The sequence below is a fragment of the Helicoverpa armigera genome, chromosome 15 (genome assembly GCF_030705265.1).
Source record: "Helicoverpa armigera isolate CAAS_96S chromosome 15, ASM3070526v1, whole genome shotgun sequence".
NCBI classification, from domain to species: Eukaryota; Metazoa; Arthropoda; class Insecta; order Lepidoptera; family Noctuidae; genus Helicoverpa; species Helicoverpa armigera.
Window position 1 is genome coordinate 2925562 of NC_087134.1, and position 20587 is coordinate 2946148.

General features: G+C 38.7%; 1 protein-coding gene across 7 annotated transcripts in view; it reads left to right on the forward strand.

The window, feature by feature from the left end:
* LOC110371241 (zinc finger protein 608) overlaps positions 1-20587 on the forward strand; it is an 88328-nt gene that overhangs the window by 14552 nt on the left and 53189 nt on the right. For 5 of the 7 annotated variants that reach the window (XM_049845041.2, XM_049845036.2, XM_049845040.2 and 2 more), the window contains exons 2-3: positions 2598-2791; positions 16974-17831. In XM_049845041.2, coding sequence (XP_049700998.1) covers positions 17034-17831 — 798 coding nt within the window. In that variant the 5' untranslated portion in view covers positions 2598-2791; positions 16974-17033. Of the gene's footprint in view, positions 1-2110; positions 2316-2597; positions 2792-16973; positions 17832-20587 lie in introns of those variants that run through there. The other 2 variants (XM_049845037.2, XM_049845039.2) reach the window with 2 other exon arrangements.

The following is a 20587-nucleotide window of genomic DNA, read 5'->3' on the forward strand; positions in this document are numbered from 1 at the left end:
ATTGTGATGGGATGCTAGTGGACTAGGAATGGGGAAACTACGGGAACTATGGCACCTGCCGATAACAATGTAATAAATACACGTAAAAATGGCAGGTGGAGACTCGCCAACTCACTTACTGGGCCCCCGGAAATCAGTCGCTAAATCGCAACAAGGGGGCAACAGGTACATGAGCGGCTGAGAAGGGTGAGGATACCTCGGCGGACTTTAAACGCAGATCACGCGCTCCCTGTGGGTCCAGCATCACCGGCCCACTCGCCACTTACCACGAGGCACCTACCCTCCGAGCAGGACGAACCTTGCTCTAGCGACTCCACTCTGACCGGCCGATGAAGGCAAGCCAAGAGGCGGGAGACCTATCCCCCGTCATGCTTCACTCCGGCAGGCCGGAGATGGGGGACAGTATACTCTCCCTGGAGCACTCGGATATATAGCCCCGCGGGGTCGCTACTCCCCGTCATCCGCCTCAGATGCCCTGCGGGGCTTATTATTATTATTATTAAAAAAGATATGAGTCATTGATTTCCTAGAAGTAATATTTCTGAGAAATCATTGAGCCTGGTACTTAAACTGCATGTTAATACTTCTTTATCTACAACATTTTAGTTTTGATGAATGAAATATTTTTAGTTGTTGTTACATTATAATTTAAAGCAAATTCGAATCTTATTTGCGAATGTATAAAGTGGTCACAATCTCCATCTATCTCATTTTATACCAGTTCAAAGTTCCGTAGTTAAGAATCTCAAAGTATTCCAGTTTGTGAGAGCGACTTTTGAATAATGCTTCAGTTTTTCTTATTCAGTAAGTCTTCCTATAACTCAAACAACAAAGAGCCGGCTGGAGAGATCCTAACAAAAGAATATGAGAAATATCTGCGCCTCTACAATCCGAACCGCATCACTACTTCGGTTATATTGGAAAATATTTCTTGCTTCTCCAATACCCAGTTAAAATCTGTATTCTATCAGAGGCATAAATGTTTATGTTGATATCTGAGCTACATTAAAATAATCCCGTTTCTGAGTTCTCATGGGCTTTTTCATAAAAACTTTTATCTAATCTGTTAGTTTGCCGTGTGTTTAGTTAGAAGACGAAGCCCATTCATAATTTAAGTCCCAGATGCTCTGATTAAATTTCTTCCGCTTCAGAGGTCTCTTTGTTGTCAGTAACTTCTATTGCGACACAAAAGCACTCGTCTACGGCAGGATAATTTATTTTAAAGAGCCCTCTGTCTTACAGAGACTTTTTCGACTTATTACGCTGAATTGTACTTTAAAGATTGTTTTTGTCGTAAAATATGCTTCGTTGTAATTTTCTTTTATACATTTGAACATTCTGTACTTACTGTAGTCTTTTTAAATTAAACTGGAGGTGCCTTTTTCATAAACTTCGGAATTAATTTGTACAAGTTATTAAATGGATTTTGAATGTTTGTAGGTTTGTAATTCCATTATTTTAAATATTATTTTCATTGTTTTAACTGATACTGTAATTTGAATGCGAATTTTTGATTGTGCTTTCATGATCTTGTTGACATAAATTAACATGAAAAAGCTTTAGGCATTATGTGACCTAGTATTTTGGTTCGTTAATTCTACAAATGGATTTCGAGGAAAACCATAACGACAATGTGGCTATCTAAATTTCGATTATTTAGAGGCAATTCGTTGAAATAAATTATTTGTTCCAACAAGCGCTGTATCTCGCCATAAAACGCTTTGTAATTATCCGTTTGTTTAAAGAATGTATTACACAAATAAACTTTACGATTCCAACGTTTAAACATAACTTTTTATTATCTCACATGTTTTCTTCGACGCACACACGAGAAAAAATGTTTTATCACCACCTACCGCGCGTCCATGAGCGAGCACGCGGTCTCATTACATGGTGTTCAATAATTTGTCCATTAAGGCCGTCAGTGGCCGACGTGATCCATCATTATAATACAGTAGGTATGTATAAATCAGAGCGGTATAATAGCGCCGGTATTTTGTTATCCCTTCATGCATAAATGTTTTTGTAATATTTTGGAAGTGGTGTTCCAACGTCGCCCCTTCGCCCCTCGCCTCTCGTGCCACGTTGCATTGCACGGTTTCATATTTCTCTTTCTAACTTTAGTTTTGTGAATACGGTGCGCTGCGAGTGACGCCCGGTTCATCACATGCTTTATAAGGAAACTTTACGACCGCGTTCGCCGTTCCTCGCACTTCAATTTGATTCCCCTTATCCGACACGCCTGTAAAAAATATAACGAGTCTTATAATGATTAAAATTGGAAAATGTTGTCATCTTTAAGGGCGAAAATACACGTTAGTATTTGCGTGTGATTTTACACTTTACTCTTCCACTTAGTGAAGTGTGAAATGATTGTTGCCGCGCGGTGAACATCACGATTTGAACTCAGCAGTCGGGCGCGCGGTCGCTCGCTGCCCGTCCAAGTCAGTATTCGTGTAGCGTGCGGTTACGACGCCCGTCCGTTTGTCGTCGCACAATACCGTCGCTTGTACACACCACTGCCGTGTATCGAGTGCCTACAAAATTCATGTTTTGGTGTGCAGTGTGTGCTGATAGCTTCCTTTGTCTCTCCGTAGGTGTGTCGAGCACGGAGCGCCGCCAGTCTCGTGCAAGGATCGCTACCGGGATGCCAGCGTGTCTAGTGATAGTGCATTGAGATCGTGCCGTACCTAGCGTAGTGTTAGTGTAACTATAGTGCATCAAAGTGCTGAATGGATTGTGTCTCTTTTGGATTGCCATCGAGAGTCATCGCTAGATCAACTTGGGAACGGTGAGATATCTATTATGACATCTTTATTTGTTCAGTTAACAGTCGTGATAACGCGCTTAGTATATTTATGTATAATTAGCGTATTTAGTTAAGTGTTAACGTATTATAAGTATCTTTTATTTGCATAATGTATCAGCTCGTGCATACTTATGTAGATAAAGTAGATTCTAACAAATTATTCATTAACCTTTGGAATGCTTTAGTAAATAACTTAGTTCATAATAGGTATAATTTGCCTGCAGTTATCTAAATGCTTCTAAATCAAGCAGGCATGTTGATCTTGACTTACCAACATTGATCATTGTGCTAATGAAGTATAATTTATGTCTTCCTTTACTGCTATTAGTTATTAAATGCCTACATACATGGTAAGAAGATATTTATCAATACATCCTGCTTGTTATCTATAGAACCGTGATATTTTATAACTTGTAACATTGTAGATAAGTCTTGGGTGTCACCTATTTTCGTAGCGGTTAAGGTTGGAGGCCGTTTAAGTGCTCATTTCCAGTGAGGAAGCACTTTATTACATGTCCTACATAAAGTTTCAGGGAACTAACTCGAACTAGATGCGTACTTAAATTGGGTAGTTAGGTAATACTAACTGTTGTCATCCAAACATTATAGTGTACGAGTCCACAAGATGAGACGTCACTAGGGGCCACATAGTTACCTATACATACGAATATGTTAACATATTGCAAAGCATGCACTTATGCAGTGCAGGTATGTGCTAAACCCGTAAGTTTACTGCTAAACTAACAACAAACTATCTACCATCAACAGCTAAACAGCTTTGCAGCTGCGAGGGTTCGAAATTCAAAGAAATTTACTGCTTTTAATTTCGTTTTTACCTGCCAGACAGCGGTCGACTATGAAATCCTCATTGAAAGTTGAGTATTTTGTCGTAATTGGATTATACGGTATTAAAAAGTTGAACAGAATTAACGAAAGCAGCCGGCTATCACTTTAATTAGTTACAACACAGAATACACGTCATGTTGTACAACAACTCAATCTCTTGATTAAAATTATGTACTCATTTTGTTACCGAGTTTTCTGCATACAATGACGTAATGACGGCTCATTTCGACGTGGATTTATTAATAACTTATTTGACTTTGAATTTTAATGGGGCAATGGATCAAAGCGATCTCTGAGCCGTATTATTTACTGGACTGTAAACAAACACTAGAGGACGTACTTATTTGTTTTAATCTTATTTTTATCTGACTAAATAATAACTTGTCCCATTGTGTTGGTCCAACATAAAAATTAAGTCATCCACATATAAAAAATCATGACAATACAAATATTTGACATAAGCCTCCAGTCTCCAGTAGGTGTTTTAAGTCCGGGAGCTAATAAAACTTGCACATAAAAAGTTCACTTATAAAAAGTTTCGTCGCCAGAGCGTCAACATCGGACCCTTTTGTTTATTTTGAGACATCAAGGAGGGTCGGATCCATTATGGTTTAGTCTATGGCGCCGTGAAAGGCTAGTAAGGCTTATTGAAAAGGAAAGGTACCGTGACCGCTCCGATGCCACGTGTAAAATGATCCTAACAAGACGACCGAGAACTTTTTCAATCATTGTCTTGTAGATTATTTTATTTATTAGTTACAGAAACAGATAACACCATATACCTAAATATGTATAGTTTCTGATTAGAAATAACACCGTTGTGCAAACTTGTTTTAAAGATTAAGTTATTAATAAATGATTTATTGACGCTATTAATTTCAATCAGCATTACACGCCTTGTATGACTGTGCAAATGATCAAACCGAATATTAATCATTTAACTTTCTAATTAATCGATGTTTAAATATACATTAAGTTTAAAACGTTTTCATTTAAGTAAGACTTCCTTGTTGTATTGAAAAGTAATATTAGTTTATTTACTAAAGTCAATAGTTCGTGGTTAAAGTAAATTACTTATAGTTTGAAGCCTAGTTTTGCCAATAAATGGGTATTATAGAGACTTATTACGCCTACGGAATACAGACGTACATGAACTAATGTTTGTTGAACACGAACATTTGGCCATTTTTTAACAAAACAGTACTTATTGTAGTTGAACGGGCTATGTAACCAAAAGAAAATAATGTATTGTTATTGATTAGTTAGTGATGTGGTCTAATATACCTTTCAAAATACTCTAAATGTAACAGGCTCTTTTGCGCCTTGAAATCAAAATGTCCTCAAAACGCCCGCTCTTTCAATTTACCATTTGATTTTGCTAAGAAAACCACTCTAGTTTTGAAAAAGTTCTTACTTAACATAGGTACAGTTAAGTTATCCTTGGCAGGTAAATATTGTACTGGTATCATTGTAATTTCTTATTAATATTAATTAATATCTGTTACCAAAGTCAGTTAAAATCGGTAACACTGTCTGAGCTTGAATTGTAAGGGTACATAAATTTTTCTTACAGGGATGTACCCCTAAGTACATTTTCAATTTCCTTAATCCCTTAGACGTCTTAAGTTCTTTTGAGAAAAAGGCTTAAATCAAAGAATTTATCCTCATGTTGTATTTTTACTGAAATCTCACAACCCTTAAATTATCAACAGTGGGTTGTTTGTTACCTTTTCAAAAATTACATGAGCTGGCGTTTTGGGTCCACAGGTCGCTACAAAATGTTTATGTTAAATACCGCTTTGCCTCCTATCACATTACACAGTGTTAGATTTCCTTCTAGCTTGATTCGCAAAATCAATTAACTGTTTCCAATTTCTGAGTGCTGCTTTAATACATATTTGTTACAAAGCCCTGATAAGTACTACAAATCCGACTCGCTCTTGACGGATGATTCCACGGCCGCCTTCACGTTCTAAGTCCATTGTGTGCCACTTAAAACATGCTTACGAAAACAAAAAAGAAACGATTACGCATGAGAAATAATAAAAATAAATTAGCATAAAAGTAAGCATGACAAGTATTGCTAATAGCCTGATTGTCCGTTAACATAAGCGAATTCATCAACATTCGTTTTGCAAACGGAAATATTTCGTTCCAGCAATGGCAGGGTAATATAATCGTGCATTTGTTCTCAATGCAATGGTCGGCCATGTCTCTCAAATTACATTAGGTACTTCGCATTCACGAAATCATTTACCACAGAATCACATTCATCGCTCAGAGCTATCTTTCACTTCATTAGTTAATCGTAAAACGAGCCATTAGGAAGCTAATTCCTTTCCATTTGCGTGAATAAAAAGACGATAAAGCTCTTATAGATACTTGTTCTCATTTTCTAGTTCTCTAGTCTAACAAATCAAGCAAGACTGTTTAGTGTGCCCATCAATTCCGAACTTCAACCAAAGCAAGAGTGAACAAGAAAATTGTTTCTCAAGGGAAATTGTAGTCCAAAACGTTTTTCTTATTTGCTTGTAGTACAAGATAAACTTGAGATAACCTCTACAACTACGTGCCCTTACTCCAAGTAATTCGTTACGTCTATTCTACAGAGAATTGATTGAGAACCATTCGAGTTCAGCCACTCGATATTTCTAATCGATTCAAGCAAAAAATCTGTACGATTGATGTTTTTTTTGGTGCGGCACCGAATCTCTTGCACGATAAAAGATATTTTATAATAATCAAGCGAACATTCAGGCAAATCAAGTTCGTGAGAGATCAAGTTTTATGAGTGTATTAATCAATTATTGGTTAATGGATTCGATTATAAATCGAATGGGCTAGGTAGTGGTATTAACAGATTTTATCGTTCATAAATATCTTGGGAATTACAATAGTCAATAGGACATTAGCGGTGTTTCCGCGGCTACTAGATACAGTTACGCTCACATTATGTGGGAAGCCGATGAAGCAATGAGTTATGAACCTATTCACCTGTCATAAAGTAATTACTAGTTTTATTTCTACTTTTTTCCTATTGTTACCGTTATCTTCCACTCGTTAGTAACTACGTATTACGTCGCAAGGTTACAGTTAAGTTACGTTAGGTAGTAGGTTAGTTAAGTTAGGTAGTAGGGCACGCCACCATCGTGGCGGTAAGTCCCCTCTTTGAGGAGTGGCTCGGGAGGAGTCACGGCGCCCTCACGTACCGCATGACGCAGGTCCTCACCGGACACGGTTGTTTCGGGAGGTACCTGCACCGCATCGGTCGTGAGGAGGCGCCCGGGTGTCACCATTGTGCGGACAGCCCCGAGGACACGGCGGACCACACAGTCCAGGTGTGCCCCGCATGGGAGGGGCACCGCCGGGTCCTCGTCGAGGCTTTGGGCGGCGGCGACCTCTCGCGTCCGGCCCTGGTTCAGGCCATGGTCCGGGGCGAGAGGGAATGGGATGCCGTCGCCTCCTTCTGCGAAGCGGTCATGCTCGAGAAGGAGGAGGCGGAACGCCAGAGAGTTCGCACCTCTCATCCCGGCCGCCGCGCTGGACCAGGTAGACACCATGGGCGCCGGGTGTCGCGAGATGACTCCCGGCCACCGTAGGCGTGGGTCTGTGGGCGGTGAGTTCGGGTGGCTCATCGTCCCTCTGTCTTCCTAGACGACAGACCCGTGTCGACGGCGCGCGTTGTTCCACGCGCTCCTCAAAGAGACGTCAGCAACCCCAGCCCAGCAGGGCAAGGCCTGCCGGGGCTGCGGGTTGTTCGAAAGAGATACCGCGGCCCTGGTACATAAAAGGCCTATGACGGAACACGACGATTTTAGTCAGTAAAAGTCTGACACTCCCTCACCGCTGCTAACCCACAGCGGGAGGGGTCATTTGATGATTTTACGTCGATAAAAAAAGGTTACAGTTAAGTTTTTTGTTTCTATTATCGTACTCCATTCAACTCATTATTATATTTCAATATTTTCCTGTCGACTATTATCGTTTGTATTTGAAATAGCGGTTGGCAGTTATATTTTCATTTAAAATATGAGGGTTATAAATAAGAATATTAAGCGTTCCCCAAAATCTGACGTTAAGGCGATATAAAGGTTGTTCAGCTCATTTATTTATATTTGGGTTCTTAGAATACCTGAGTTAATATTAGAATCAGCTTACAACTTGACGGATCCAATCCATCTTAATCTATTTATGTTTACGTTCACTTTGAAAAGAAAATACTCAAGCTTTTAGGCATTACCGAACCTAACTCTTTTCCTTGTATTCATGTGAAAAGTGTTGGAAAGGGAATGAACGAGAATATCATTTATTATCACCTCTAAGATTGCTTTTTATACGTTCCATATAAATACGTGTAGAGTTTTCAATACACTTTTAGATTATGTGTACATCATTCATTTTGAAATCTGAGACTTGTCACTTTTTGCGTTGATAAGTGATGGCATTAAGTTTATTATAGTTTAATTTTAGCACCCACGATAGTAATTAACGTAAATTAAGAACATGTGAATGATTATGAGCTATTTTCTGAGTGTCATGGTTGATTCTTTATTGTATAGTTGTTATATTAAAGAGAGTGTAAACACGAACCAAAGTTATTTACATGCAAATCAGCACTATAATAGTACATTGCTATTTGAATATTCTCTCTCACACTTTAGCAATAAACTGCATGCAAATAAAACTATTAATTGCTCCGGCATGATTGTAGTTATATCAATTAAGAAACCAATAAAATGTTCGTGCAGAAATACAAAAATACATTCAAGCAATTACTCAATAGATACTGTAAAATAATAATTAATAAGTACGTACGTATTACTTAACAAAGGAAACGTGTATTTAATTCTAGCTGCTGTTTCCGTGGAGTAAATCTGTTGGATAATAATGTAGTGATAACGATCAGCGTGTGCGCATGTTATGAGCAGTGATCTGCCGTCTTTATGTTGTGTTACTACGAGATTTTATGATACGGAACTAGTCAGATAAATAGACTCGAGTATATGTAGGTAACTACCTACAATTGTGTAGTAATTTTGTTCAAAAACACCAAAAATAGCCGCAATAGATAGTCATCTCAAATGTCTGAGAGCTGTTGTACCGAGGCCTCTTTTAAAATGGAGTTTTAGATTTTTTTTTTTTTTTTTATTAGTGTGGCTACCGATTTACGCTAAGATTTGTCAATCATCTAACATGTCAGTATTAAATATACTTCGTTCTCCAACATCAGCCAGACATGACAGCAGAAATTTTAAATGACGGCACTAATTTATCACGTCATATTTATGCTACAATTCTGTCATAAAAATTGTCTCACCACTGTTCTTGACATACAAATTCTTTGGGAATAATCCTTGTCCACATAAATATCCATTATCTATCTATAATATATAAAAATGAATCCCTATAACGGCTGGACCGATTAAGCTGAAAATAGAGGAGAGGTAGCTTAAATTAGACCCAGGAGAAGGTCCTAGGATAGGTAGTTTTTGTCATCGACTGGCCACAGGAAGTAGTTATGTCGGGAAGCAGGTGAAACCGCGGGCCGAAGCTAGTTTAATTTAAAAAAAAACAGCCTTATTGATTTTAACCATTCAATATTTGTCCGTTAAGTCTTTAATTAAACAAAGGCTAAAATGACGGCGTAAAATATGAGTTCAAAAAACACGTTTCAATTACAAAGCTAACAGGAAAACTAAAAACTTAATTAGCGCGAATATCAACGGTTATGTTAATGATCAAAGTACGAGACATATTTTTCCTTGAAACCTGGCTGTGTAAGCTGGCTTTGTGGACGTAGAAAGTGTGTTATTTATATACCTGACAACAATACGTAATGTCACAACTGATTGTTTTATTGTAATGACTCCTAATTTAGTTTATAACATTGCCACATTTTGTTTTGTAAACAGATTTTTATCTATTTACTCAATGACGGCAAACGACCGCAAATCAGCATTATTAGAAAGTTATGCCTCATTCTTGTTTCTGTTCCAAATTATTGTTTTCTGATAAAATCCGCTCCAAATTGTAACAGTGTAATGACGAACCTCTTAATTATGTAGATCTTTAGAACCGTGATGTCATGCTCAGCTCCGTTATGAGATAATCGGTTTTAGACGAAATACTAATTACTGATTCATTATTGAAACTCCGATAGACAAATTGAATCAAATCTGTTTTTATTCATTAAATAAATTCACTGTTTTCTCAATTCTAAGACGTCTAGTCTTTGAAATATTAATGTTATTGCTTTGAAATTAATAATATTCCACGAATTTAATGATAAATCTGTTTGTACACGAAATTGATAATTCCAAGACGATGAAATAGAACATCTATTTTTTATATCTCGATCTGAGTAGCTGCAGTAAATTATGTCTAGCTGTGTCGTGTTCTGTCAAATGTGTCGAGCACGCGAGCGCGGGGCCGCGTCCGCCGACCGATGTGCACGTACCTTAATAATATCATTACCGCTCAAAATGTTTAACGCGATGATGCACAGGGGGCCATTACCTCCACTCATTATAGCTTCGTATAAACCACTGCAATTTAGACGCGCAACAATTTTACTTGTATACGAATAGTTACGCCATTAAGCTTGGTCGTGAGATTATATCTAGCCGATAGGGCTGCTAAACTGTCGACCTCACTCCACTGAATACTTATTGAATACTCGAGAAATCTTTCTTAGTATTAAACATTCTATCTTGTTATAAAGATGAGTCTGAAAACGTGACTGTTTTAATAAGAGATAGTATTTAAGATTTGTCTTGCTTGAAATACTTTTCTGAATTCTTAGCGGTCGAAAAGATAAGGTTAACTAAACTTGCAGCTAGATGGTTTAAAGATATTCGTGACTTGAGGCGCGTGAATGTACCAAAGTGTGTGAAACTTACATGAAGTCAGCTGTTTTTTGAATTCTAGCGTAAAATAAATCTACTGGCTGTTAGCACGTAATCCATTTTTTCCGTATTAGAATTAAATTCACTGCTTGATCGGAATAAAACCAATTTTACGGATTACCTCGCAGTTCATTTAACTTTTTACAGGATTTCAGTCGTTTTTTTTAGTTCTTTGCCACTGAACTCTGTGAAACGGAAAAAGAACATTCAAATATTCAAGTGGGTATAATGAGAAACTGTCCGTCCTTTGAATAAAATGTGACGACTGCAAATTGGAAAGAGATCTCAGTAAAATCGTGGTAAAATGGAGGTTTAGGAAGCTTGGCTCGATAGTGTTCAGTCGTGACCGTTTGGCAGTCGGCTGGGGTAACCCTACATGAGCGACATTAACGTTACACATCGTGATTCATGTCGGATTAACTTGAATTTTGTAATTTAACGTCATGTGGCAACACTGGGAAGCTACCGGTGTCACTTTTTAATTTATAATAACTACTCCATTTTGTCGCATAGATTTATGATGTATAATTCGGTGAATGAACACTGAGCTCGTTGCCAACACATCATGTTCCGTTCCTAATGCTGCATAACATATATAAAATCGGCATTTTCTACCAATAAGCAATAACCAAGTTTTATGATCTTCTAATAATAAAACTGCAATTTATATGTTACAAGTGCTTGGTGTAATGTGTATGATATATTTTCCATTATTTTCCAAGACTCACGATACTTTAATACGACATTTATATTCCCTTCGTTTTTATTTTACGAGTGAAAGAATGTCGCCCTTGTCTGTAAACAGCCGTATAACACGAAAATGTATTTCATGTTTATAATTTCGTAAATTGTATAGCAATTATGTGCAGTTAGTAGCAGGCATAGATAATAAAGTAATAACTCACGGAGCTACATTAGCTCCATTGATATTATTCCAGTGGCGAATTTACATCTTTAATCTATAAGCTAAAAGGTAATTATGATCAAGCGGTGTGTTATTATTCATGAATGTAGATTAAATTCAAACTACAAATTACTTATTTGCATGTTAGATTAATGTTACGAGTAACTAGGTCTGTAGTCACCAATTACTTTAATTAATAACCCGTTGGCAAGAATAGCTTTTGTCAAATCATTTTACCATCAATTCCATGCATACCGTGCGTTGGAAAAGAGCCTAGAATTCATTTTAGTATTGATTTCGTTGATTTATTTTGAAAAACTGTCACGCAAAAGAACGATTGGTAGTCAAACAGCGAAGGTTGATATTAGCGTTGACAGATAAATGGTTTTGAAGTTTTGACATACTCATTTCTCAGACTTGGTGGCACTAGTTGTCATTGGAAACTATACATTCAATGATTGCTCAGTATCCGGTTATACATCTATTTACATATTTAGCCATGCATACTCTGCGTTACATACACAAAGAGTAACAGTTCTGACGAGTAACATTCCTGATTTGAACACAAATAAACTAATGCCGGGTATATTGCAGCGTATTTCCGCCCAACAAGCAATTTTTCTCCGGGTAAAGTGCACCTCTGGTCCGGGTTCGATGCTCGGGCAGCGCGCCAAGTAGCGCGGCGGGTCGGTAAATCACCCGCGCGTACCAGGCTCGCAGCGTGTCGAGGAGCTCCCAATCAGCCGCCCTATTGACAAACATACGGCTGGAGTATAATGGAATCCGTCGCGATTTATCTACCGCCGGCCAATTCATCTTTTTCCTTTGAAAACATTCTCTTAATTTAAGTTGACAACTGTAATTATTCCTACTAAAATAGGCTTATTTATGAGTCGTTATCAATCGCTATGATTGTGTGAAATACTTGACATTCCTTTCCAGCTGTTTATCGGTTTGTTTGGACTTTGTTTAGTCTTCTAGTTTTGATTGAAGCGTGTGGAATGTAACTTCTATTATTTACTGAGAAACAAAACTGGTTTTACCTGTAAAACGTATGGATGTGCATTTTAAATTATTCTTGACAGTCGATATTGCTGCTTGAATTACCAATTTGCCGATATTCAATTAATGCCAGCTTCGCCACTCCATGTACATAATGTGTAATTAGAATCAATTATATTTGATTACCCAATAATTTGGTTGGAATGATGATAGTAAAAGAGCCTTATATTATTCATAAATAATGTTTGTATGCACGCGATTATACCAGTGCGTCTATAAACACGTATTAAGGCAAAAATAACCGTCAGGATTTTCAAAAACAAGTCATTCTAAAGAGAATATTTATTCGTTTGCAGTTAATCTGTTATTTAGTGTTATTAATATATAGACGTATGCGTTACTCTATGATCCACATTCCAATAGTTACTTCTTATGTTGTAATAATAGAGTAGCATTGGTAATATTGAAGATAATTTTAGACATTTCTGTTAAAAATATCACATTGCTTACAAAAAACAGCATCAAAGACTTAATTACGATTCTAATTGTTAATGTTACATCGTTTTAGTTTCATGCTTAACACCTATTTACTTAATTCATGTTTTTTATCGGTTGTCAGCGTAAAGGTCAAGATAGAATCATAAGGTTAATTGATATGGTTTCCTAATCATCCCATCAGATAGCTATTTAATTGTTTTTTTAATTATAGTACGGAAAAACGCCGTGACTGGCTGTCACGGAGAGTGAGTGTGATTATTGAATTAAGTATAAGAAATACAGCCAGCCATGCTTACCTAAACATTTGTATAAAATAAACGAAATAGATTATTAATATACATATGTGCATATTGTACGGTACGTAGCTGTATTTTTTTTTTAAATATGCTTAATATCAAAAATATTACCTAGAACCTAGATCTAGAGTCTAGATCTTCTATCTAGAGACGATACATTGAAGAATTTTGTAAAAAAATGTGTTGCTATAGAAGTAACACTATTTTCTTTATTAAGTAATTGAATAATCCCTACTGCATAATTAAAATGCATTAAAAAGATTTAGAATCGATTAGAATTTATTACTTAATATCTAAAGAAATATGTAAATAAGCATGTATATCAAAACTTAATATCAGGACCTCTCTGACAGGTTTTGTATCGAACTAGAAATATTAATCATCTCATAAATTATGTATTTGGATATGAAGATTACAAAATGTTTTAGTAGTATTTTTTTGGATTGAAACCAGTTTTTTTAACGAATATTTTTGGAGCAAATAACTTATGACACGACAATCAAACAGCTTTCAACAATTTCAATTAATAGCGGTGTTAAATATGAATTAAATATTTACACCTCATTATTTAGAGTTTGTTTTTTGAACAAATAAAATGCGTTTTCAGTTTTCTTGCAAAGATTTTATTTATTTCGTAGAACAAAGACATAAACGACCAACTTACCTACAACTAAGTAAATCTGCAACCAAATCGGTTCATCTCTGTCCCTCAGACAGACAGAAAGACAGCAGTCAAACTTAAATCACCCCTCTTTTTGCGTCGAGGGTTCAAAAAGATAATATTGTTAAGATCCAAATCTAAACGTAGCTAAGGTGAGCGGATTATTTGTATTCAATTTTATAGCGTCGAATTCTTTATTGAACTCCATCGCACAATCTCGCTGTCGCGGAACGTCGGAAGTTATGCGGGGGTCACATTTCCCCACGAATCGAGCGCTTCTCAACGCTTATGGACGAGGGGAAACTTGTTGAGAATCCTCCGCGACTGGAATCCCTTAAAGTGCTATAATTAAAGGGAAATATCTCTCACGTTATACTTGGAAGTCATTTTGTTAAGATATTTTGAACACGTACAATCGAGTACTGACAAAAGTCACACAGTCGTCTCTGCCACGGTATTCACTTAAGGGCCTCGTAAAATTAAACACATAGATGAGAACACTCTATATCCATTAAAGCGATCATACGAGTATGCTGGGGTTCTTTTTTCAATTCCAAGAAGGACAGAAATGTATTAAAAATTCACGTCTGGAACCGCTAATTAAGTGCCAGTGTAATTGGTTCGAGTATTAAGTAAATTGCAAGCGTTACATGCTACACAATTTGCTTCGCCTTAATGTCTTGTGGCCGATGCTTACCCTTTAAAAACGTGTTTTAAATGAGATACTAACGATTAAACTGCTTATTTGAACATTTAATGCGTTTATTTATTGTTTAAAGGGTATGAGAAGTATTGGTACTAGGAATCGTGAAAAACTTCGCATCCCTTTTTTGTTAAATGCCTCGGAATTACAAATTGTTATTTATGTGTTAATTAAAACATATTATGAGTACCAACTATATATTCTAGGAAGCACACGTCAGTTTTTTTTAGTTAAAAAGTCTTGAAAACATCACTCATATCTGCGAGTGGATAACACAATGATGTCGTCTAAATATAAATGGAGTACAGTATTTCGTTAACTTGTTCGTAAATTCTATACGAAAGGGCCATCGTAAATCAGGGATCTTAAATCAAAGTTCACCCCATTACTCCTTGCGGACGCCGCCGCCTCCGTCACTAGATGAGACGAATGAGGGGCCCCAATACTAATATCTCAGTTTACCGTCATCTGCTGAAAACCGCTCGGTGTGTCTACTTACTAGCTATTGGAAAGTGTGCAATTGAATGGATTTGGAAATAATTTCTAATTCACGAAATATTATTTTGTAGATAAGTTGGATGTATTTTTTTTATTTTAATAGATGAAGAAAAACTAAAGATGAGTCACTTTGCATGATTCCCCTAACCTGGTCATTTTATTTTATCTAAGATGGCAAGAATGGCGGACACAAAATATAATTATTATAAATACATACAATGTCCTTTAAAGAAACACTAGTTACGTTTCCTTAGCTTGTTTTTCATGTGCAGCAGGGTACTTCCCGAGTAAATGCTGAAGCGTTTGTACCAGGCTCGCATAAGCACGCGCGTCATAAAAAAGTTACGAGGAGTTATCAAAAGGGCGCAGTAAAGCCGGCATCGTCGCCGTCGCTATAAACTGCCCGGTCTATGTAGGGTTGCCTGCCATATACAAAGTTTTCCGCACTACTTAGAAGTTACGAAAAGTGCTTGGGGATATAGCGATACTGTCGTGAAAAAATGTTAAGAAGGAAATCTCGTGTGCTATCTGCACTTATCCGCTGTTTTCGTGCAACTCGTGAAATCAGCGCCACTTATTTTTGATTCGTTTTTTTTATTTCCCCCCAAAAAATTGCAATATTTCTAAAAATTACAACGATCACTTCATTGTATTCAGTTCCGCGTAGACTGTTTTTGTTTAGCTAACTGTCCTGAAAATGACGTCATAAAAAAGTCGTCAACCCTGGAATAATAATACCTCTGTTGCGCTGTTTTCCCATTAAATTGGAAACTGCTCTATTCAGACATAAAGCGAGCCATGTGAAGCTGTTTAAATTATTTGCCGCACATTAGAGTACACTGTTAATCAAGAGCTTTGTTTATAGAAAGATATTGTAATCAACAAATTACTGCTATATAGCAGCGATCAACAAACGACAATAAAATGTGATTTAATGACTACATTTTGTAGGTATACTCGCAACGTGCGACTAATATTGAGCTTATTAAGACGCTAATGTCGTCACCTCGTTATTCATAAAATAAATTCTACTTTATTATGGTATTTTCGTTTATTTGTCATGGTGGCGCATAAAATTTTGAGTTCGGGTGTTGGAAGGGTGTGTGTGATAAAATAAAACAGTCCCAGTTCTATAGATAACGCGATAATGGATGTCTAAATGGCATGCTGGCACGAAACGTACATTTTGTTTCGCCTTTTAAAATTCTCGTCGTAAACTAGTGGGTTTAGCGGCAGGGCTTTGCGTAAATTTGAAATGTTTTAGTCATAAGCGCGGTGCAAACGCTAATCCCGTGGCAGTTTGCATCTTCTATTAATCTAATGCTCACAGTTGTAAATAGCAATAAATACGCATAGCTGTGGCACTAAGTACGCACCTAGTCCGGGTTTATGTTACGCTTTGTGAGAGTAACCGGGCTTATCTACGCTGTTTTATGACTATTTTACGATTATTGCCCCTTTGAATTGGTTATAACTTCGTACGATATGAAATTTCTATAAAGGAATAATTTTAAATGGACATGTTCATTTAAGTGGTTTTTACGGCGCTGTATTAATTTTTATAGCTCCAGAGCCGGTGCGCTCGCCATGCTGTTATTTAAATTTCATCTTTTATCGCAGCCTCACATCTACATGTCGATAAAATTATATCAATCATTCCTTTGATTAATCTTTGGTCTGCTGCTAAGTGCTAAGCCATAACATGTACGTTTGTTGTGCCATTATCGAAGGTTGGGTTTACAGTTAAAATTTCGTTGGCACTTATTTATTCTCTGACGACCTGGTCCTGTGGTCTTGTTAAATTGTTGTACTTGTTGAGGAAGAGTAGATGAGAAGTTGTAATTGTTTCAGGGCTACAATGGTGTGTGCGTGTGCGGGGCAGCGGGGGGCGGGCGCGGGCAGCCGGCGCGCATGGCGGCGCCAATGAGGGAGGGCGCGCCGGCCGGCGGAGCTCGCCCCGCGCCCCACGCGCACCCCGCCAACTTCGAGTACGATGACAACGAGTGGGACATCGGCATCGGCGACCTCATCATAGACCTCGATGCCGACATAGAGAAGACAGACGAGGCGGGCGGCATGGCGGCGCGCGCCGAACCCGACGCACAGCGCACCGCGCTCAAGATGAAGATCAAGCGCACCAAGCCTGGCACCAAGAGCTCCGAAGCCAAACACGAGATCGTCAAGTCGAACGAGATGAACGGCGAACCTAAGGCGTCGGTGCCCGCGCAAGCCGCGCCGCCCGCCGCCGCCAAGCGCGGCTCCGGGGGGCACCGGAGAGACAAGGCGCGAGACAAGCACCACCACCCGCACCCGCCGCACGACGTCAACGGCGTGGCCCGCGTGCCGCCGCCGCCCAACGCGCCCGGCCCGCCCGCGCCGCCGCCGCACCCGTCCGCGCCGCCTGCGCCCGCGCCGCACGCCGCGCACGCTCCGCACGCGCCGCACGCCGCGCCCGCCAAGCCGGAGCCGCGGCCCGCGACCGCGCCTCGCCTAGACAATAAGCCCCCCGCGCCTGCGCCCCCTGCGCCTGCCGCCCCCGCGCCCGCGCCCCCTCCGGCGCCCGCGCCTGTGCAGCATCCGCCGCACGCGCATCATACCTCGCATGCGACGCATGCTCCCTCCACACCTTCCAAACCTGAACCTGATGACTCGCGGCAAGAAAATCACAGTTCGCAGCCGCCAGCCAAGAAACAAAAAACAGAACCTAAGGTACTATTCAATTTTTTTGCTGATTCGAAGTAGATAAATGTGCCTAAAACATGATGTGTAAATAAGTCTTACGCTCTATCATCAGAGAGGGTAGAGTTAACCCGACACTGCTGCGCCGGTTTCCATTAGGTGGCATGTGTCAATCTGTCGATATTGCACTGTTTTTTCCCACGGCTGGTATCTGAATAGTCAGGCCTTAGCTACAGCCTAAACAAAATTATTCACTCATTACGATCTACTATGTTAAATAGGCCTCTCAGCTCTGAGTTGACTAATACCATGATCTTATTCTCTTCACCCAAAGCTTCAGCTAAACCGCTGTGTTCAAATCCCGATACCCAAATAAATTGCTTTTCAGGTATTGTGATGTTCACTGGTTACCTTCTAATTTTAGATCTTCATCGCCTGTCGTTGTGGAAATTACCATTTCCGCAACTTCAAAAACAGTAGCTAGTGCTACTTAATCCAAAGCAAGAGAAAGCTTTTATTCAGATTTTTTCAGGCTCATGAACTGATGATTCTGATACAATTACGGGACGATAAAAATATGATAATGATAGAGCAGAGAAGTCACTTATTGTAATCTATCGATCACCCAATCCTCGCTGATAACCATAATCGCACGCTAATCGTCCGATTGCTCTTATCGCGTGTGTATCCGATTGTTTCGGAACAGTGTATTTAATTGTCCGGGCTTAGGGCTGTTTGCGAGCTTGATTGAGTGCAAACGGTCGTGGGGTGTAATCCGGGCCTGTCGCCTGCCGCATCGGTTCATTAAATCACCCCAGCGGGCCGCCCCGCCCCCCGCACCCGTCGACGTCACAATACCCGCTGCACTCCACAAATTAATGCGATTGTGGCCTCCGTGGCAAATAAGGCTGTGTATCTTCGATGCAGAATAGCTGGAGCCAAATTATACAGTACAAAGCTAAGCTACCAACGTTCGAGCATTGTTCTATAATTTGATCTACACTCAAGATCTGATACTTAAATAGGAATTGTTAACTATTAACGTTCAATCTGATGAAAGATTTGAGTTTCCCCTCGGCATTTCCATTTTCTTCATCCAAGTAAGTAATTGCGAGTACGTGTCTGGAAAGCGAACACTATACAAATGCAAGGCTGGTCGTCCGTGGCCGTATATTGAGAATTTAATACTGTAGCAAGTTGTCATGCGCGGTACACATACAGAACGGTATAAGTAATGGGGATCGGCTCGTTAACTCTTGGTAATCACCGGCCGCTTTCCCTGTCTCCTATAAAATAGTTAAGTTACTCCGTTAATAAAATACCACCAGTGAAGAATCCTCGTCGGCTTGTGCACCTGCATGCAATGAACATCTTTCACAATGCTTAAGCGAATGCACGACACGCATCATTAATCATGGCGACGCGACGTGACTCCGAGCTATTGCCAAAGGTTTATGCAAACCGCGCGTCTCGTATGAACTCATCACGCTCAACCACATCAAATTATGGTTAGTTTGTTACATTAAAGTTTTATCAACGACAGCTGCTTGAGCAATACCGCGTCCGCAATATTTTATGGCACAACCGAAATTACTGCGCCGTATAAATGTATAGGGAGAATCTAAGATGGAGGGACACGCTCGCTCCCTTTTGCTTTTCTTGTTATTATTCGCTCGAGGGTTGCGAACACATCGCAGTCTCCCAAATTCCATTCATTAATCACTGTCGAGGGCTCTAAAAATTTCTAAAGTGCCTGTGGAATCAATTTAACGTTTGCCCCCCTAACTGGGAAAGTTTGTGAGCGTGATAATTAAAGACGAGATATCAATTTCGAAGTCTTTACTCTTACTCTTAACAATGTTCAAAGATTTAATCCACTTAGTCTTATTAAAATATGATCGCGTAAATGGCAGCTTCATAAAAGAAATATCAAGAGAATTTGTTTTGAAGACTTGGCAAGACAATGAATCCAATTTGTATTGACGTAAATTCAAAATGTTTTCTGTGTTACATAAATTGTTTTCTAAAGATGTTAGAGATACATTTAGCAGTAAAAAACGTTGTGTTAATGACTGTAAGCATGCACAATTCGTTTCACACGACAATATAATGAATAGCTTTGCGAAGCCGGGTGTAGTCAATCCTCTTTATTTGCTTACACAGTATCTGTGTGCCCCTGACCATTGTCTGCTCTCGCGGCACTTAAACTGTCGCATAATACACTATTATTATGACCAAACTCGGAATGAGGGGTGATACCCTCGTCAATAATATTCAATTCGTTCTTTCAAACACGTTGGCTGTAGTAATGTGCCTTTTAATATGACGAAACGCGTTCGATAGCTCGATCCCCATTGAAATTCCTGTTGAATGTTAATTGTTATCATTTAATGACGTGGAATACGTTTAATCAAATATGTTTTTTAAATTTCTATCTATCACCTATGTGATGGATTAGTAATATAAATATTAAATTGTGTTTATCATTAATCGTAACATTGATTAAAGTAATAATGTTTAAGTCAACAATCATAGTTATCTATTAACGAAATCATTTTTAACCGAGGCTTGATAACAATAAAATTAACGATTTTTTACTTTTGTCTGGATTTTCATTCAAGTTGGAGCAATTTGTAGCCAACACGCTTAGTTGCAAACCAAGCCTTGTTTATCAGTCATCATGTCGCGGTGCAATTTAAACCAATATTGAAGGCTTGTGTTTTCGACAACTGTTGTTAATCATCATTTTATGATGGTATAATTATTATCTTTCACGTGGATCGGGC